This window comes from Montipora capricornis, chromosome 1, assembly GCF_036669925.1.
Source record: "Montipora capricornis isolate CH-2021 chromosome 1, ASM3666992v2, whole genome shotgun sequence".
NCBI lineage: Eukaryota > Metazoa > Cnidaria > Anthozoa > Scleractinia > Acroporidae > Montipora > Montipora capricornis.
The window spans coordinates 51016227-51037973 of NC_090883.1; the positions used below are offsets into that span (position 1 = coordinate 51016227).

General features: G+C 37.4%; 2 protein-coding genes across 3 annotated transcripts in view; one reads left to right on the forward strand and one right to left on the reverse strand.

Annotated features, from left to right (window-relative positions):
• LOC138047683 (max-like protein X) overlaps nt 1–10598 on the forward strand; it is a 14940-nt gene extending 4342 nt beyond the window's left edge. The window contains exons 4-10 of the mRNA XM_068894551.1: nt 2753–2847; nt 4375–4474; nt 4951–5050; nt 7607–7643; nt 7803–7850; nt 8183–8299; nt 9739–10598. Coding sequence (XP_068750652.1) covers nt 2753–2847; nt 4375–4474; nt 4951–5050; nt 7607–7643; nt 7803–7850; nt 8183–8299; nt 9739–9804 — 563 coding nt within the window. The 3' untranslated portion in view covers nt 9805–10598. The remainder of the gene's footprint in view (nt 1–2752; nt 2848–4374; nt 4475–4950; nt 5051–7606; nt 7644–7802; nt 7851–8182; nt 8300–9738) is intronic.
• Nucleotides 9901–20109, reverse strand: LOC138047657 (uridine phosphorylase 1-like). 2 transcript variants are annotated; one of them, XM_068894550.1, is made up of 8 exons: nt 19982–20109; nt 19698–19766; nt 16966–17097; nt 16387–16548; nt 14978–15092; nt 14355–14425; nt 13259–13388; nt 9901–11446 (listed from the first exon to the last, which is right to left on the reverse strand). In XM_068894550.1, exons 3-8 carry the CDS (start codon nt 17092–17094, stop codon nt 11112–11114), a joined length of 942 nt encoding a protein of 313 aa, XP_068750651.1. In that variant the 5' UTR covers nt 17095–17097; nt 19698–19766; nt 19982–20109; the 3' UTR covers nt 9901–11111. The 2 variants fall into 2 exon arrangements, with proteins under 2 accessions (XP_068750651.1, XP_068750650.1); XM_068894549.1 differs by lacking the exon at nt 19698–19766 and having other exon boundaries at nt 10154–11446.
• Between the last annotated feature and the right edge of the window lie 1638 nt (nt 20110–21747).

Genomic DNA, 21747 nt, shown 5'->3' on the forward strand with positions numbered 1-21747 from the left:
TATTGAGTCCAAGAATTATTTTATACACAGATTTTATACCCTTTGGTTATTATGTTTTCTTAATGTAAAAAGCGGTGTCTAGGGGATAAATCATGGCCGAGAAATTGAAGTGAGGAAGATACAGTTTTATAGTTGATCACTCAATGAAATATCTGTGGTCTTTTGAACAACTGCAAGTCTGGAACTCAGTCAGATCAGTGGAGTGTTAAGGGAGGCGGGGTGGCCTCATGGTTAGTGCGCTCAACTCGTGAGTGGTACGGGGTTCGGGTCCTTGGCCGGGGACATTGTGTTGTGTTCTTGGGCAAGACGCTTTACTCTCACGGTGCCTCTCTCCACCCAGGTGTATAAATGGGTACTGGTGAATCTAATGCTGGGGGTAACCCTGCAATGGACTGGCATCCCATCCAGGGGGAGTATAAATACTCCTAGTCACTTCATGCTACAAAAACCGGTCCGGGAGATAAGCGTCGGCCTGATGGACCTTCTAGGCTCGTAGCAGACTTTACCTGTTTTACCTTACTCAATGAAATACCTGTATCTGTGGTCCTTTGAACAACTGAGAGTCTGGAACTCATTCAGATCAGTGGAGGGTTAAGTTACATGTACATTTGTAATACAATGGGTTTTTTAATTTTTTTTTAAAATTTGATTCATTTACATGTATTTATTTATTTACAATGCTTCTACTGTAAAGTTAGATACAATCAGTTTTTTCTTACATCACAGAAACTTAACATGATGCTGGCATACACGTGTACCATACAAAGATAATACATAAAATTATTACTTACTTACATTTACTCTTTGTTTGATACTGTGATGAAACTGACATACCAGTAATACAAAAGTTAGGCCACTCTGTTTCTCTTAACTTTATGATGGGCCAAACAATTTATAACCTCTATTTCACTCAGGCTTTCTACAGGCCTTCTGATATTACGCGATGGTGCGATTTCGCACAATCGACCTCAAATCGCATCCGATCGCACAATTCACGAAAAATCGCATAATTCACAAAAGGACGCACAAAATTCATAAAATGAAACATAAATCAACACGTTTCTTAGAAATTCCTGCATAAATACGCCATTTCTAAGATGATTTATCTTGGAAAAAGGCTAAAAAACCTTTGTCATCTTCGATTTCGTAAACATTCGAAGTTCAAGGCTTTATTTTTCATGTCGGGGACCTGGTACGAGTCTCCTTCTGTTGGTGCAACACAAACACGCCCTTATATACATACCACTGAAATGACACAGTTGCCTTCTCTTAGAGAAGAGATTTGTGAAAAATAAGCGAAGTTGTAAGTTTTTCGGCAAAATGTAGTTTCTTTCGTTGAAAACTGATAAAAACTTACTCATGGATAAGTTTGTTGTGAAAACGCTCGCTTTTTCTTGGACGAGGAAGGAAGTTCCCACCTTCCGCCCAATCTGACAGCTCACGATCGAGCAAGAAAGTACCTCACAGGTACGCTACACGTGGACGATGGACTGATGTTTTTCTCGTCGTGCAATATTAGGGCCTTTTATACGAGAGAAAATAAGCCGCGGCTTACTCTGGCCACGGGGTACAAAATACGCAAAAGGAACTATTTATACGAATATATATTCCCAGGTCAATATAAGCCGCGGCTTGAAAAAGACGTGAACGTAGATTTTGTACCATTTGTACGGGGTGAACATTCGAGTCTTCTGTAAGCCGCGGCCAGAGAAAGCCGCAGCTTATTTTCTCTCATATAAATGGGGGTAGGGCCCTATATTGTGATTGACCATCTTCGGAAGTTCGTGGTTGACAAGCGCCTTGATCATTCATTTTAACGTGGTGCACCGGTAGTGCAGAAGACCTCATTTTTTTTTTATTTATCCCAACTAATGTCGATCGAGATACATAATTACCGTACTGTTCCTTTGTGTTCAAAATGTCTTTAGGGCAGCAAAAAAGTGTTTTTCTTAACCTGAAACCTTATAAAACAAGCTTAAAATTGCTGAGAAAAAATCGCATAATTTACATTATTTATCGCGTAATTGGCCTTTCTAATCGCACAATCTGCCCTGAAAAAATCGCATAATTTGCATTTTTTAATCGCACCCTATCAGAAGGCCTGCTTTCTAGAGGAAATGCCTGACTTAAAATTTTGGTTTTGGTTTTTTTTTAAAATTGTGTTCAGTCACGAATTGCACCCAAGCTTGTTAAGCACATGCGCAAAGTTAACCAAAGCGTATATATACAGAGTGTGCACAGGGAATGGTTGTGCAATCACTGATTCAACGTGCTTATGTGGCATTGAAGGAAAATGGTGTCATTAAAAGGAAGTTAAATTGAATGTGGTGTTTAATGCACTCAAACCACATAAAAATGCATACATCATTCGCAGTTGACCACACTAAAAGATTTTGAGCATTTTCGTAATGGGTCAGTTCATAAACTATACATTCAAGAGATCACTTCATGAGTGAACATTTACAGTAGGAGTGAACATACAATGTAACAAGAATCAGTTCCATCACTCTAACTTATTTCCAGTATTAATAATAAAAATTTAAGACATGTAATAATCTAGAAAATAATTATCTCTACTGTTACAGTATTTCTTTTTGTTTTTCAACTGATGATCCTGGACATCAGGGAAGCCCAAGTTCACACAGATACAGTATTCATCTGGTTCAAGTTTAGTGATGATCTGTAGTTAGAAGTTTAATTGTCTAGACTTTCCTAGGGGCTAATCACTGAAGTGATCATTATTATTTCCTAGATTCCCAAGATGAGGACAATGATGTTTTTGTTGCTAAAGAACAAAGACGTTTTGCACACAGTGCAGCTGAGCAGAAAAGAAGAGATGCTATAAGGGTGTGTTGAAAACTTTTAAACTTTCAAGTGCTATTTACTTCAATCTATAATAATTTTGTGTACTGGTGTAGAACTATAGAAAAGCTGGCTATAGGTTGATACATTATTGAGGATGGAAGAGGGATGGGTTTGATACAGTCTGGATTCACATCGCAAACCACTTTTCATTGCTGTTTGATGAACTATTGTGCAAAGTATTTTTGTGACATCAAATTATAATTATTAATTCCTTCTCCATCCCTACTTGGTTGTAGATCTCATCTGGTTTTCTGGGGGGCTATTTTTTTTTCGAGTGGATGGGCACATCATAAGTAGAAGCCATACATCTACTGCAGCATTGGAAAGCCTTCTGGATTCTTCTGAACCTTGCCCATGGCTGGGGTTTAAAGCAGGGTTTCGATCCCTCACTGGTTTTGTGCCCTACCTCACAATATCAATTCCTAGTATAAGCTACATGTAGTATACTTTTAAGTCAATACACTAGAATGAAATGAGCTGTTTGGAGTACCAGTATATACTCTTTGTATATCTCAAGATCACTTTACTTTGTGCATGCTGTATGATGTGTTTCAATTTGGGTTTAAAAACCCTGACTGGTTTTGTGCCCTACCTCACAATATCAATTCCTAGTATAAACTACAAATGTAGTATACTTTTAGTCTATACACTAGAATGAAATGAGCTGTTTGGAGTACCAGTATATACTCTTTGTATATCTCAAGATCACTTTACTTGGTGCATGCTGTATGATGTGTTTCAATTTGGGTTTAAAAACCCTGACTGGTTTTGTGCCCTACCTCACAATATCAATTCGTAGTATAAACTACAAATGTAGTATACTTTTAGTCTATACACGACATGTAAGTATGAAATAAGCTATTTGGTGTATAGTCTTTGTAATTCTCCAGCTCACTTTAATTATTTGTTGTATACTGTATGTTGTGTCAATTTTTTGGGATTAAAAATGTCTCAACCCAGTTCAATTTTGATTTTTCTTTGTCTAATGTTCATATTTATAATCATAACCTGAAACAAAGGAACATCACATTATTATTGAACTGATTTAAAAAAAATTGAATTGGCCACAACATCAATAATTATACATTTTTGTTTGCAGTGGGCTTTTACGTGTACAATAGCTCGTACAAAATTAAAAGTATACATGTACATCCCACATTTCAAAGCAAGCATCAGAAACATTTAATCTTAGAGTGTACCAAAAGTAATTTAAAAATAATTTTTAATTTCTTTCTCACAAGTTACATGTTGTATACTTTTATTATAGTCTACATGTTGATGCATGTAACATCTGTTGACTTGTAAGCATCTTCTATTGTTGTATTCTTGGACCAACAGATATCGTAACATCGACTATGCATACCAGTCTTCACTATGATCAATTCAATTTACTTTGTTATTTAGAAATATCGTGAATGCCCATTAATATGTCATGTAATGAATTTGATGAAAATACTGTAAGTTTACATCATAATAATAACATTATTATTGATGTTTGTTGAAATGTAGAAAGGGTATGATGATCTTCAGCACATTGTACCAACTTGCCATCAACCCAACAGCTCAACCTCCATGCAAAAGCTCAGCAAAGCCATTATTCTTCAGAAATGTAAGCAGCTACATGTAAAGAATGTACTGTTGCCATCTCAGTGTAATTAACCCATTGATCCCTGGGAGTGAGACTTGATGTACACAATGTAGATTTTACTCTGTCTAATTTAATGCCAGACAATTTTACGCATCAATGGGTTATGAATAACATTTTTTAGTTTCTGATAGCTTCTTTTAAAACTTAAGGTACCCTTCTCTTCAGTAATAAAAGTAGACCCTGTGTTGATGATAAACGGAACATTCAGTAAAATTAATACATGTAAAAGTGAAAAGGAACCATTTTTAAACCGCACCTGGAAAACTTCGTACATTTTTCACCAAAAACTTAATACAGAGAGTAATTATTATGGCTAACGTTTGATGGTAGGAATTTTGTGATCTTATTTTTACCTGCAACATACATGTACATGTAGACACGAATAATAACTTTGTACCGTGACATGTAGTTCTTCCTTTTATGGATCTCCTTTTTAGCCATTGAATACATCATGTTCCTGCACCAGCAGAAGAAAAAACAAGAGGAAGAGTTGGAGGCGCTCAGAAAAGAAGTGATGGCTTTGAAGATCATGAAGACGTAAGATACTGTAGCACATCTTTTAGTAGTTTAAGAGTTCACGCATACTTGATAATTTGCTGATTTCCATATTTTTGGTAGCTGACTTGAAAACCATAGAATTCAAAGTGCTAACTTGGAAATGCAGCCTAGTAAGTTATTAGCTACAAACTTAATAACATGGGTGACAAATTACTCCTTAATTTTGGTTCCAAATTTCAGGGGTAATTTATAATAATTTATTTCACATGTGAAATTACAATATTGCCAAGGCAACTTTTCGTACAGTGCCAAAATGGCGTCTTGTGAACGTAATTTGTCACCCATGATATTAATCAAATGGTATATTCAATATACTCGTGAAATTAGGGAATAATTTCACTTGTGTTTTGGACCAAACACGCGTGAAATTATTCCCTAATTTCACTGTCACCATTTGATAACCCATATTAATTAAATAATCTGCAGTGAAGATGGCTTAATTAAAAGAGTATGGATGGGTGCCATAAAATTTTACTTGCATCTACTGATGAATAAAAATTACTTCAAAAGCACCTGCACTTTTTCCTGATGACTGTGTGAAAATGAACTTGTGTTAAGTTTAACTTGTGTTAAATTGATTTTCAAGCAAAAATACTGTAAATCAAAAATAAAGTAAAGAGTAAATTTGAAAATAATTGAAAGTGATTTTTCAATTTAAATCAGCCACAGGACTCAATAACTTTATCCATAAGTGGGTAGCGATGCTGTAGAATACATGTAGGCAGCTGTGATCACAGTTTGATCTCATTTACATGAGTCTGCTCATTGGCTAAATTAACAGATGGCAGTAGAAGCCCTGTAGGCGGCAGTAAATTGCCGGTACACTCAACTGGCCTTTTAATGAAACCCTGTATTAATTAATGACAGAATAGGCTATGCCCACCCTGCTAGCAGAGCCTTTCTTTTGCTTGCTTGGTTTTGGCATTCTCAAGAAAGATCGTTTTTAAGCATGCGCTGCATGTTGCCAGGATACAGTTTTAAACCCAGAGCTGGAAACAAAGGACTTTAAGGCAGTTGACTGCTGTATTGATAAATCATGTAATCTGTGGAACATACCATTTATGATGATTAAAGAAGAATCTCATCAAGAGTAACTGGTGGTTGGCTTCTGGAAGATCTTGCCACCATCTTGATTTTTCATGGTATAGCAACCTCAATTATAACCGTTGGTATTATCAATAGACCAGTTTGATGAGATAAAACAAGATTGACTAGTCCAGAAGTTTGAGCTGCATCGGCTTCAAAGAGTTGATGTAATTCAGGCAGAGCCTCTTTTCTCCTCCTCAGTAAAGAAAAAGGCAAAGGGAGGCTCTGCTCGTAGGGTGGGCCACACCCAGTTTCACAAATTATTATATTCACTTGTCAATTGAGGCTAGTGCAAGGGAAAAAGTCTGCATGTGGAAAGAATCCCAAGCTCCAACCTTCTAGGGTCAGAATCCCAAACTGACCTATGGTTTTGTATAGAGTGCATTAAAGTGGTACTATGATCAAAAAATCATTTCCTTTTTTTGTTTAGATTTTGAAAGTGTTTTTGCTTAACACCTAACTGGCAAAATTTTGAGCTTTGAGGTTTATCCAAAGGCTGTTTATTTTGAGTGTAAGTTTTGGATTTCATGGTCCGCCATTACTCACGTTCTAAACTGGCCGATTGGACCTCAGAGGGTGGGATCTAGAGAAAATGACGCCATTTACTCACTAGCTTAAAATTTCAGCGTGTAAATGCAATTTATTATATATGCAAAACACGGGTTGAAAAGTCTGAAAGCCCGAAACTCCTGTGCTGCACATTAATTAGGCCGCGTACACACGCATTGCATTCTTAAACTCGTGAGTGTTTGACGTCATTTTCTCCTAGACCCAGCTCTCTCAAGATTTTAAAGTTAGTAATGGCAGACCAATAAATAAGAAAATTCCAGCTAAAATAAACAGGTGTCTTTTTAAAATCAGAACTTAAAACTTGGGTGAGTTAGTGTTTAGTTAACATAGTTTTGAAATCCAAAGGAAAAACAAAATTTTTTTTTGGTCGTAGTACCACTTTAAGAGCTCAAGAATTGGCAACATTTTAAATCATTCCTAGAATTGTCAACAAAATTTTAACCCAGTGATATACTCTAATATGCTTACCTGTATCTTGGGATGCTTCCCATTTGACAGAACTGACTGGCCAGACCAGGCATTTGGAAGGACTAACTCTGCAACACCTTCAAATTAACACACACTCCTACATTACTTATTATACTCCTCCAGAAGAATGCGAGGGGTTGTCATCCAAGTCCTCCTTCAAATTGTTGCATTTTCTTTGCAAACTGACAGGTCTCGCCGGCCAATTCTAACAAAAAGAAAGCATGCTATAATTATCACAAATTTGATAAAAATCTGTTGTGTCCAATCCGCATATTTTTTAATAATATTGTTTTCCCCCCAAAGCAGTGCTTGAAAAAAAAAACTTCCATCGGCTACATGTACATTTATTGTACATTATTTATTGCATAAACTTGATTGTAGTACATTTTCCTGTTCTTTCTTCAATTTTAGAAATTATGAGCAAATAGCCAAGGCTCACCAAAACCAGGTATGTTTCAACATCCGAAGAGGTTACAAGTTGATTTTGGAAGTTTTCAATGGAAATTACATAATGTCAGCCTGATAAGCTGCTCCTAGGAGAGTAAATGCCACTCCCTACATGATTGTATATCTTATGTTAATATTATTAATTTGCATTTGTTTTTAGCCAGTGCAAGGGAAGAAGCAAGTACCAGACCAGGCCAAATTCAGTGTGGTACGTTAGCCAAGTACTCCATGTATTTAGCTTTTATAAGTAATGCATGCAGACACTCCAAGTGCCCACAGCTACTGGTACATGTATTTACGTGTATGCAACTTACGGGGTTTTTTTTTTTCATGGTTGTAATTTCTGCAAAGAGATAAGACAGCCCTCAATATAAGTCATGTTCCAATTATTCCACTTTGTTTTTTTCCTGGAATCACTAGTACATCAAAGTGCTACATGTACATTTGTTTGGGGACACTTGGGTCAAACTGAGTTGTGACATTATTTCGGGCATACATGTAGGTCAAATAACTGAAAAAATTATCCTCTTCTTTTTACAGTTTCGACAAATCATGGAAACACAATTTTTGTCATTCAATGCCTCTGTTACTGTTACCAACTTCGAGGCCTTATCGGCTTGCATATTTAGCTGGTTAGAGGAATATTGCAAACCTCAGGTTGGTATTAAGTCGCTGGTGTTGTCTGTAGTGTTTGGAAAGTATTCATTTGTTAAATTATGAGTAAGTAGTATTACATGTACATAGCAATAACCAGTTTTTCTTGACCTCTTCATTCTCTCCCAACATGGCTTTGCTTTCTTTGTTCACCCCTCCCAAATGCTACAGCACATACTGTATAATTATTGTGGATAAGCACTGATCACCTGTAGCCAGTAACTAAACTTGTAGTTGACGGCAAAAAAATCACTCCAGATGATGTACATGCATTACACATGATGTTACATTATTATTGTGTTTATTCACTCGTCTGGTAGCACTAGCCTAAATTACAAGAGTGGCCAGTATATATTAAAATAATTCTGCATGCCTTGCATATTCAATCCATTCCAGTGGTACAGCTGGCGGGCCTTTAATCCTAGCAGTACTATCAACAATATGAAAAGCAGCTTAAATATAAAGTGTCTCTGATGTAAAAAAAATAAGTAATAATAATCATTAATTCTTTATACTCAGTAAAAAAGATATAGGCCATTTTGGAATTGCGCAGGGAACTGAGGCGAGTTTCAAATTTTAACCAATCGATAAATTGACACCATTACATGAAAGATAATATGGAGATCGGCCATCTGTTCAAGTTTAATGCTTTTATGTTGAACAGAGGCCAAGTTACAGACTTAAAAACAGTTAAAAATCCATGCAAACCTCTTGACTAATTTTATGCTGCGTCCCCCAAAACCACCTAAACGCTTAAATTTTTTTACGATTTCTATAATGTAAAAATAGGCAAACAAAGTGATTTTCGCCTCACCTATTTCCAATTATTAGGTCCTTGACAGGATTTTCCAGTTGTCCCAAATCTGATAAAATTTTTTTAAGAGTTTGTATGGTTTTGGGGGACATAGTCTCAAAATCAGAGAGGTTTGTATGGATTTTTAACTATGTTTTTAAAGTTTGTAACTTGGTCTCTGTTCGACCTAAAAGCATCAAAATTTGACCAAGTTACAGACTTATTTTTGTAAAAACATTACTTAAAAATCCATGCAAACCTCTCTAATTTTAGGCTGCGTCCCCCAAAACCACCTAAACTCTTAATTTTTTTTACGATTTCTATAATATAAAAATAGGCAAACTAAGTGTAACTTGGTCTCTGTTCGACCTAAAAGCATGAAAATTCGACAGACAGCCAATCTTAATGTTCTCTTTTATGTGATGGTGTTAATTTATTGATTGCTTCAAATTTGAAACTCGCCCCAGTTCCCTGTGCAATCTCGGAATGGCCTACAGTAACAAAAGGGAGCTAGTTAGACCAAGCTAAATATTAAGTATAATAAATACATTAGAAATCTACATTAAAACTAGGGGTGTGCATTTCACATGAGCATCAGTGACTTTTTACTTCATTGGCATGAATGTTTTTGCTTTTCTTTTATTTCAAGTATCTGCAAGAGATTGTGATCAATGCTCTGAAAAACCTGAACAATCAGGGGCTGCTCCAGCAGTAATGGCAGAAGATTCCTCTCATATCAGTCCTTTTCCATTGTCTGATCAAGGTGAAGACAGTATGTGGTGGAATGTACATACACTTGCAAACCAGGGATACCAAAAGTTAATGTTGTAATAAATCCTCCAATCAAAATTTAAATAATATTACATCACAAGTTACGAGTTGCTCATTCAAAGTCTTTAGTTTTTCTCAATTCAATATAAATTATAACTGTTAGTTGATACACATAGTAAGAGGTATCTTATAAGCTACAGGTCAGCAGAGCAATGTTTCAGTTAGGTCACTCATAATTGTTAAGAAGCCAACCAATAGATCATGTTAAAACAATAATTCTTTCTAAGACTTACATGTATTGTTTTAACAGTATTTGGCAAACAATTTTGATGTCATTGTACATGGCAGGTTATCAGTCTAGAGAGTTTTGTAGTTTTTTTTTACTTTCAAGTATGCAGGTTTGCTGTGGAAAATACTTTTTTCCAAGAGTCTCTGTGCACAATTATTATTGTACTTTTTACCTCAGATCGAATGCCCAGGTGGAAATGAGAACATTATGGAAACTTGGTTACCTCTTAAACATGCTCCCTGGGTGCCAGGTGATTTTGCCTGCACTACTTTTGGCAACCCTGGAAAAGTTTTTCAACCTAGCACTGAATACAGTTTGTAGAGAGGACTGATCAAACTAGTACTGTTGTGTGAAATCGCAAATAATTAAAATGATTACAGCTTGAATCAATTGAAAATAAAAGTGAAAATGTTATAATTTGATTTATATATTAAATTTGAAAACAAAAAGTGACCTGCAATTTTTGTACCACAAAAAGGTCTCATCCATAATACTTTTATTATTATACTAAATATTTTAAAATATTGCAAGTGTTGCAATTTTTTTCAAAGCATTCCTGAATCAACCCAAGGCCACATTTGGAATTCCCAAAAGCATACAAAGTATCTTCAGGCCTCTGAGGCTGTGTTTTACATTTATAATTATAATTAATCTTGTCAAAGCATGAAAAGCACCCTCCACCTGGTGTGGTCAGGGCATTCCTAAACCATATAAAATAGTCATATAACCATAGCATTTCTTAAGGATAACAAGCAACATCTAGCCATCAAAGTCATAGCAATATTAAAGTACTCTGTATGTAGCTTGCCAGTTCTCAGCCAATGGCCATAACTTCCTACAATGTTGGTGGAGCACATTAAATTTTGGGAAAACTCTTGGCTTCCCACAGGGAATGAGAATAAGGAACTTCATGTTCAAATTAATCGTGCACAAAGAAATTCCCTTGCTGGAAGGAAGGACTGCTATTGAGACTTTCGGCGTTTCCTTTTCGGTGAAGAACATGTTTCACCATTGTTTTGGTCGGTAGAATTTTTGATGAACTTTGCCACAAGTTTGGCAGGTCTCATTTCAAAATCTTCTTTCTGTTCCTTTGACAAAAGAATCTGATCACCCTTCAGTCTGTCAACCAGAGTAACACACAGCACGGCAGCTGCAACCCCTGCACGATTACACATTGCTGCAAAACATGCACTTTCCATTTCTATGTTGCGCACACCAGCATCATAGATCTTCTGCAGGAACTCCAATTTTTCATCCAGTGTGTAGTCACAGAATGCTCCATCTACCCTCCCTTGACCTAGAAAATTAACAAGGGCAATCCATGTTTGGTAAACTAGCCTAGTCCTGGAAACTTTCATGTCATTCCTAATAATATTGCAGCTTTAAGTCCCCATTGCCTTTACATTGACTTTTTTGCCAAAGGTCATCTTCTGACTCTCTTCTCACCAAAATTGCTGCTTCTCTTGGAACCAAGTTAAGTTAAGGTGGCTCAAAACAGTTTCAACACTATGAAGAGACACTATGAAGAGACACTATGAAGAGACACTATGAAGAGACACTCTCTTTAGAAAGACTGGCACTACACACTATTTCACATAACAGCAATGTTATGGTATACCACATGAAACACTGATTATTGCTGAACAAGATGTGGTCATTATTGTGATGTAATAAGTTACCTTGGCATTGGGAAAGCCCTGTAATAACACCCTAAAGTTATTTTGGCTTTAGTTGCTCATATCTCAAAAACAAACTCGTTGACCCCCATTTTTTTATTGCTGGAAAGTGATCAGAAAGCCTAAAAAACTCACAGATTAAAGGTGGCTCTGCTTCTAAACATAGTACAGAATTTTTTAAACTTTGCAGGAAGTTTCATCTTGGCCTTCTGATCACTTCACAGCAATGAAAACTGGGGATCTCCTGGTTTGCTTTTGAGATATGTGCAACTAAAGGCAAAATAAAGGTGTTATTACAGGGCTTTCCCATTGCCACGGTGACTTATTACGCCACAATAATGACTGCATATTGGTGTTTCTTATGGTACCATAACATTGCTAACAAGTGATACAGTGTTGTAGTGCCAAACCATCTAATAAGAAGGTTGGTTGAAAGCTTTGACATTGGCTTGAGTCACCTTAATGAAAGAAAAAATCCATTTTTTGGCAAGCTACAGTAGACCCCAGAAACGTCCATGTGGATTCTATAATATTGCTGCCTTAAGACCCCATTGCCTTAACATTAAGATTTTGGCTAAAGGTCATCTTCTGACTACCTTCTCACCAAAATTGCTGCTTGCAAGATCAATCTTAATCAGGGTTGAGTTACTAGGGATGTTGCCATGCACCTGCAGGCAGGTAGCAGACCTAGCTTTTCAGTGCTTAAAATCCAACGAAACCACAGACAGACATTATTTTATATAATTTTTTAGTCCTCCTTGTCCAAAACCAAAAGGCCTAATTAGGTGTATTATAAAAACGCCAGATTTTAGCCCAACTTTACTAAAGGATTACCAATGAACTTGTTTCTTGCAACTCAACCCTTGATTCCAAACCACTTGAGTAGACTTAAACCAACTGTTGTCATTGTCCAAACGAATTTTATATCCCATAAACCCTTTGATGCCTAAACTGGCCTAAACTGGCCAGACTTAATATTTTACAGCTCTGTCTAACGCCAGACGATTTTACTAGTCAATGGGTTAATCTTAGGTTTGAAAATACTAAGCGCTATAAAAGAACGAATTGTTTCAACCAATCAAAGATCATTTTCAAGTTTGGGAGAGAAATAAAATTACATGTATGAAGTACTGTTTAATAAACGAGCAGGAGTGTTTTATGGGGTTTTGTAAAATATTGTTGGCTACACCTTTGTAATAGAAAACAAAAGAAAGTTTTTGTTTTCTTGAAACAGTGGAATCAGTGGAGCAACAGCGTTTAATCGATAGAATTTTCGTACAATGTTCAGTGCATTTGTCGGTTGGTCAATTGAATAATGCACACACTTAGTTGGATGGCGAGATTGGTCAATAATTTGTCCACAGTGGCAAATTCCTTCTCATGTCTATAAATGGTGGGCATGAATGAAGAGGGTATAATGATAGCATAGTCACCCTCATAAAAGTCATCAGTGCACACGGTGTCACCAATAGCTGTTGATAAGTCCTCACTGCATTCTAACACCTGCTCCTGAAGCTTTTCATTCAAAGTAGATGGGAATTTCACTCGCTTACCAAGGATCACCTGCAACAAGGGACATCTGTGATGGTCATGATTAGCAAGGAAATTTTTGTATACTTGCACATGAACCAAATTGGACACATCCTCTTGCTAACAGCTAAGTATGAAACAAACATGACTGTGCAAACAACTTCAAACGACTGTGTGTATGGCTAGAGCCTGACGCAATGAACCAAAGACACCTTGCATTCAGCAGTCAACCAATCAGCTAAGTCTGAAGCTGGTGTGGTTGTGATCAGGATAATCTCAAGATTTGGGATTGGTAGGAACAATGGCTACCTTTCATGAAAAAGGTTTCAGGCGTGAATTTTGATACTTTTGAAATCATTTTATTTTTTGCACTTCCAACAGGTTGTTGTTAAGTAGCACTAAGCTAATGTAATGCATGGACACTAGTACTTAGCACCATCACACTGCGTCTAGGAGAAAATAATAATATTATGCGTACTTATAGGAGTAATAATAATTATTATCATTCGATGTATTTTTCCTTCCTTTTCATTGGCCGAGAGCCCACCACATGGCCTGCAAATAACTGTCTACAAATAAGTGTTTTGCTGCAAATAATATTCTGCTCATGCGTAATTGAAACCGCGCTCTTGTGTGAAAATGGCAGTTTGCTTTCCTGAGCTTTCAGATAAAGATGTAATTGTTGGGAATTGTGAAAAATAACGTTAACTCAGTCATCAAATGATAAAACAATTATTGCACAAGGTTGACCAAAATATCGTGATTTGTCAATGTCTCGCAGATCAATTATTTGCCTCAGCCTTCGGCTTCGGCAAATAATTGATCTGCTTGTCACTGACAAATCACGACATTTTGGTCAACCTCGTCCAATAATTGTTACTAATTGTACAATAGTGAAGCATTATTTTTCAACAAAAGTTAAAGACAAAGTGTTCATGCACTGGGAATTAACTTCAGTAAATAAACAAATTAATAAAATCATAGACCAAAGATTGCTACCTGCTCATTGAATGGTTCCAACAAATCATTCATTGCTGTTCTTGTAATGACAACAGTTCCAGGTTTCAGTCCTAATTTCAAGTGTTAAAAAATCTTAATAAGACAACCTCAGCCATATCATAAGAGATGAATAATAATAATAATAATAATAATAATAATTACTATTATTATTATTATTATTGTTACGTTCTTGCTAAAGTTTTGCTTCCTTAGAGCTTCACTCGGGCCATGATCAAACCACGATCCTTGAGTTCGATATGAGTTCATTTTATGGACAGAACCCTTCTCAAAAGATGTGCCATACCAAGTAGTGTTATCCATTGCAGTTCACCATACTGATAGTACCTGGGATAGGACCCGACATGTAAATTCCAGACAGCATTTAACCCATTGACTCCCAGGGGTTCCCCATTGACGAGTAAAATCGTCTGGCGTTAGACAGAGTAAAATACTCTGGCCGGTTTTGGCCGTATTTTCTTCATTCAATTTTAAACTCAATTAACAAGAGACAAAAAATATTATTCAATTACCAACTGAATGTTACAGTGAACAAATACCACTGATTTATATCATAGAAAGTTTGGAGAGCATGGCACGAGCAGTATTATCAAGTTCAGAATTACCTAAGCCGCCTGATGTACCAATGCGAAAGAATTTGACATCTTGTGCTCCTGCATAATGGAGCAGTTTGAGAACCTCATGCAGAATAACCATCAGTGAAGGCACTCCAATTCCATGCTGTGGAGATTCAAATAATACTTAAACTCCAATCATTTATTATCCACAATGTCTAACTTCATAACTTGGAAGAATGTGCTCTTATTTCCACATCTCGATGAAATTCTTTAACTGAAACAATACTATGCTGAAACACACCTTCAAATTTCAATTATTTAAATGTACATATAAGAAGTTTGGATCGGACTGGACCAGACCGGACTGGACCAAACCGGACTGGATCGGACCAAATCTGATTGACAAAACTCGGCCCGGATCAATAACACCAGACAATGTGCTCAAATTCTGTGCCTTTCTCTCTTGTGTAGTCGTCTCTTCAATTATTGAGACTCATCGAAATGTTTTTTTTTTCCAAAGGTGATTACAGATCCCGAAGCGGAATTATGAAAGATACGATGTGACAAATTGACTGTGTACACAACGGCCTTCTTTTTCAAACACGAAAACTAACGAAAATTCTTTACTTTACCCCAGTCCCTTCTAATAGCGCAAGAGCCTGATTTAGCAACAACGGGAATGTCAGTTGACGATGGCGCACGCAGCAAAGATATCCATATTAGGTCATATTACAGTAGAATCCCAACTATTCTGCAGGCTCTCCTTCTTCGATTTTATAGAATTTGTTCCTGGTAGTCCCCGGTTCAACTTCTCAGCTGCACTTGTAAATAGCCAACTGATATGCCCACAGGCAGACCACCCTCTTGTTGTTGTTGTTGTTATCGACTTGTAAAAGGATAAATACATTACGGCAGTTGTGATTTGTTAGGCAATACAGTTTCAAAGCAAATAAGTCAATGAAAGATCAAACAAACAATTGAATTGAACAAAGTGTCAACTGAGTCCTGTGTTATGTTGTTTTGGTCGTTCTGAGCTGTTTGAGGCGTCATTTTGCAAAATCTTTTCTCTACCGACCGTTAGAGAGTCAAGAAAATTGACAAGGTAGGCAGCACCCAGCTGCCGGCTGGTGGTCTCGTCTTGTGCAAGCTGGAACTGATGCCAAACCAGTGAAACTCACACCTAAAAAACACCAGCATCCAATTGATTAGGGGTGTCCCCATAACTTCGCCGAATTTGAGATTCATCTTTCGAAAATTCACCGGGAAAGGCGATACTGAAATCCATAATAAAGCTTTCTGAACATGATCGGTGCAAGAAACCAGACCAAAAGAACTCAAAGCATTTGAATCTATTCGAATCTACCAGTAAGTGCAACGCGGTCGTCGGGAACAGCCAGGAGGGGTTGCCTCTGGCCAAGTCTTACAAGATTCGTACATTTAACATGTAATACACTTACATTTACAGCTAAGACAGGTCCAACTTTGTAAAGAACATAGCGATCAGAATTTGCCATATTGCAAGGTTCTTCTCCATCTGTTTTCAAGTGATCCTTCAGCTCATCCTGGATGAATTTTGCAAACCATTTCAAGCGACGTGCACTTCCACCCATGCATACAAACTGGAAAAAAGCAATATTATAATGATTCAGATCTGCTGGCAACCATTTGTGGGTGTCTGGAGGACGACGCACAACCCAACTGTCAATTTGCTAATGCTGGTACATGTGCTAGCTTTGAAAATACTATATTTGTGGACACATGGCAAACTTGACAACGTGTACTGTCCATCAGGTTAAAAGTATTTGAAAAATAATACCTGGGAATTTTTACACATGGTTTGCATTAATTAAATAAACTATGGTCACGCTGTGGCATCACAGAGGGCATGGGTTCGAATCCCGTTGAAGCTGCGTGAATTTTTCAGGTGTCTATACAAGAGACAATAATAATATTATTGCTTGAATTTTCCAGATATAAAATGCAATTTTTCTGAGAAAAGTAATAATAATATTAGTTAAATAAAAATCAGCTCATACCTTAACATTGCCAAACAACTTTCTGAGGTTATGTTCACCAGCTTTGATTCCAATGTGATAAAGCATGTCGTCATCTAGCTGCTTCAAATGAGGGTTGCAAACAAACTGAGGAGTTTCTGGAAATTCCATGCCCTTAATTACCGGGTAAATAATAACATGCAAACAGTTAATATTAAATAAATATCCGAAGTACTTACTTCTAAAATTTCTGCAAGCTTCATTGTCCATGAACATGGGTTGCATCTGATTAAGCATCAGTTACTGTAAACTAACAAGAGCCTGTGCGCAAGAAATTCTAGCAGAATGATGTTTAAAAATAGAAGAACCGTAGCCAGGGTAAAACATATTAAAAATTATAAAAACCTTCACTGGCTATATACAGTTAAAACGTTCGACGAGCTTTCGGCGGTCAGGCTACATCCTTCAATGGAAATGAATGGAAAAAAATGACAACTACAATATATACAAAAATAGGTGAGACTATAAAAAGAATATTAAAACGGGAAAAAATGTGTCAAAAAAACTAATTGTTCTTTTTTTAAAGAATGGAGTATTGATTAGGGAGCGGCCTTGAATTGTTATGTGCATGATCTATCGAAGCGGTGTGCCATGATTCCAGTGTCTTGCGGGTACGAGAAGAACCGTTGTCAATCACTTGGGAATTTTCAAAGTTAATAGAGTGAGTCAATGGAGAAGTGATCTTTGCACTTATCCAGACAATCAGCTTCAACAGCTTCTGTGATGGCTGTGCAATGCTCTACCAACTGAGCTATATGAAACCACTCAGTAGCACATCAGTTTGTCAGGCTCACGTCTTCCTGTGAAAGGACTGAATGAATTAAACAAATGTATACATTTGATGTGCATGTTAATGATGAAAGTGATCTTTTCTCCCTTTCACCCACATTATGTAATAAAATAATAATAATAATAATAATAATAATAATACTATTATTATTATTATTATTATTATTGTTATATGACCAAAGGTCATAAGGTCATTAGCCTATGACCAAAGGTCCCTTAAAGTTTTCTTCTTACTCTAGAGCTCCAACACCCTTCTCAAAATCCTTGCCGAACTTCCCAGTAACGTAGTTTTCTGTAGTAATGAAAGACTAATTTTGACCAAGGTTTTTGTTAAATTTGGACAACTCATTTGGCAAATGGACCTGTTAAGTATATTCTAGTTGCCTGCATTGATAACTTTGAGCCAAAATAGTAAACAAATAAAAGAAACTAGAAAGTGGGCATATAGGTGAGATGGCGAAAGAAGCTTCCAGTTCTGTGCAAAGTGTACCCCAGGAAGTTGAGTTTTATTCTGAAATTTTAAATTAAATTAAAACTTTGGGACAAATGGAAAGAGGCACTTATGTATGGCTACATATTGCAACAAACGTTACTGGTTATCACTATGTTTATTATATACCGTTACTCAACAGAACATCATGTTTGTGACAAAATGCCTAGAAATAGGTTTAATAGAATGCAATGCCAAAGTTGCTATAATAGCAAAAACCAATGGAGTGGGTTTTTTTTAAATATATACCTGAGGGAGGGGGGGAGTACCCCCAGAAAAATTCACGAGTGAAAATGCACTAGTGAATTTGTGTGGTCTGGACTCCTTATGCGATATAAGGCGAGATTGCTGTCATAATTTTGTTAGCGAGTGGGACTTTTGGGCGTGATGGCCAACGAGTTTGCCAAGTAGAAAGGTCTCTGATGAGACTAACCACGAACGATGTATTTTCACAAGTAACTGTCAGCTTTATATTGTCTATTTAAGACCTGACAAAAAATTTGATACCCTATTTCAGACCTATTTTCAGACCTATTTCAGCTGTTTACACAGTTGGTATAATAATTTGAGAAGGGCTTTGTTGATGGTCTTATCATCTAATGATGAAGAAAATGCTTCTTCTAAAAACATACCCAATTCAAGACTTGAGTGAACAAACCAATTACGTTACCTCATTTCAGACTAAAACGGCTAAAAAACCATACCTTTGGGGCCAGACATATAAACTATATAGCCTGTATAAGGGAGTACCCCCCTCCCCTGGGAGCATATAATAAAATAAAAATAGTATGAGCTTGCTCATGCATTTTGTGATTTATGGTCACTCGTTATGATTTCAATTGCACTTTCCTATGGCTCAAGCAATTTTGAGAACTTTCAAAACATCACTTGTGCCCATAAATCATGAAATGTAGCTGCATTCATACAATTTCCTATACTTGAAGCATTTATAAAGATGTCTGACAGTCATTGAAACTGTCAACACTAAATCACTTTCCTTTGGGCTATTGAAAGAACACTTTAACTAGTAGATTAATTTATCGATACGGCCGCCCCTAGCCTTCCAGGAAAGATAAAAACGCTGTTTACGGTTTGGAAATATCTTCATTGGCTCTGGAGAGATTCAAGTTTGCAAAATGTGTAAAATATGAAAATAAGATTACTGATGTCGTTCACTCAACCCATTATTTAAATGGCTTAGATAGGAAAGATGCTAATTTCCTCGCAGTAGCACTTTAGTAACAATGGTTGACGTCACCAGAAACATCTCTGTTATGAATATCACGCCATCCAGCGTCCCTCGATACACTTGCGGTTATTCAAAGCTTAGACTCAATACGAAATGGATAATAAATATGTTCGTGCGTAGAAATGAAATATTACTAACTCCATGTTGGATGAGATATAGAATGTGCAGGTCTAGCGTACGTTTTACCTTAATTCAAAATAGAAGCTGAATCAGCCGATTTGCGTCGGATCGGGTAGTGATTCTCCACAGCCTGCACTTCCCGAGTGAAAAGAAATTCGACAGGCGAGCCGATAACGAAGGCAATCAGAAACAAATCAAAACACAATCAATGTCAATTTCAAGCGAGCATCACCATTTGTACTATACTTCCCCAGACATGAGCCGTTTAACACTCTTTTCCACGCCTTTTCCCATAGATCATGCCCCAGTCAAAAGGTGTTCAAAGTCCCCTGTTGATACTGGGTGCTTACCATTTAGCCAAAAAATCCGGAAATTTCGGTTTGAGGTCAAATGGAAAGGCAATTTCCCGGAAAATCTTCAAGGAAATTGTGGACAACCTCCAGAGGTAGTCCTCTTTTCCTTTCGGAATGGAATTCGGGAAATACCCTTACCATTTGTGAGAATTAATAGTTCCGTTTCCAGGCCCTTTCTCACAAGATCGAGTAAACACGCGAGATGGAATGTAGAGTAGTAAAATGGTAACGCCATTCTGATCCGGTTGGTCATTACATTCGGAAAATCGCTTACCTTTATGCAACGATCATTCCATCCGGATTACTTGGCTAAATGGTAAGCAACCAATCTCTCTCCTTCCAGTCCTTCTCCAGGGGAGGGGCAGCCTACGTGTAGCCGTACGCGCCCCCCCCCCCCTCCCCCACCCCCTTCCCAGCGATGGAAAAGCGGATGGGGGGAGAGTACTACACGTTGGCTAGGGGAAGGGAAGAAAGAAGGAAAGACCTTTGGAACGAGGTTGATTATCTGATAGTTTCAATCTTTGTCGAGATGATTGATTGTTACGCGATAATCACCTAAACGGTTTTTTTTTTCAAAATGGCCACAAGCCGTTTTTGTCAGACGAAGAAATTAATTGTTTTAAAGGAAAGAAAAGAAAGGAACTTTATTTAAGTGTCTATAGCTGTTCTAGCGCTGGAGCACTAATTGGGGACAAATGTAAACCGAAAGAGGGGAAACCGGAGTTCCCGTAGAAAACCTGTCGTTGCAGAGGAGAGAACCAACAAACTCAACCCACATCATTGTGACGCCGAGTCTGGGAATCGACCCCGGGCCACATTGGTGGGAGGCGAGTGCTCACTACTGCGCCATCCCCTGAAAGTGCATAATTTCAAACAACCACCTATGTAATTATACTAATTAATAATTGGAGAGAGCCTGCTCCAAGGCTAATTATACGCCGCAAGCCAGGTAAATATCGGTGAATAAAAAACAAGACGAAGGCGCGGTTATTATTCGCCACGTAACCACGTAGCCCCGAAGCCCCCTAGCCCCGTAGCCCCGTAACACCTAGCCCCGTAGCCCCGTAACCCCTAGCCCCGTAGCCCCGTAGTGTGTCTATTTCTCGTTCTAAAAACATAAAAAAGAAAGGCGTGCACAAACTGCGCAGCCAAGTATCCGGATTTTAAGGGGTACAACTTCGAGTGGCGAGGTATTCTGCAGTTACTCCATTTCTTCCATCTCTCTCTCTCTCTCTCTCTCTCTCTCTCTCTCTCTCTCTCTCTCTCTCTCTCTCTCTCTCTCCACGCTGTACTCAAATCAGGTTTTATTCGAATGTTGACCGCATGAGTTATTTTAATTTGATTAAAGCAGTCATTTGAGTAGTTTTCAATTGAGTGTCGAAAGTAATTAGCGAATCGCTTGGGTTTTTCATTACTTCACTCACTGATTCATTCAAAGTTCTGGAACCACTTTTTCAATCAATCAGAAGTGAAACCAAAACCAATCGTGACTGGGCGCGTGCACATTTTACCGCGCTTTGTATCGGCTAAGTGTAATTACTTCGAGTTTTCATCGGTTTACTGGATTGTCTCCCGCCCTTTTTGATTGGTTTTGGTTTTACGACACTCATTCGAAAACCGCTCTATCAGGGAAGATAGAGCGGTTTTCAAATGAGTGTCGTAAAACCAAAACCAAAGTAATTACTTTGGCCAATCAAAAAGGACGGAGACAATCCAGTAAACCAATCAAAACTCGAAGTAATTACACGTAGCCGACACAAAGC

What these genes read in the sequence shown, in the direction of transcription:
- LOC138047657 (XM_068894549.1), bottom strand. An exon ending in GACCTGTCTTAGCTGTAAAT is followed by an intron (nt 15,093 to 16,386) that starts GTAAGTGTATTA and finishes GAATCTCCACAG; the next exon opens with CATGGAATTGGAGTGCCTTC. An exon ending in TGGAACCATTCAATGAGCAG is followed by an intron (nt 13,389 to 14,354) that starts GTAGCAATCTTT and finishes CCCTTGTTGCAG; the next exon opens with GTGATCCTTGGTAAGCGAGT.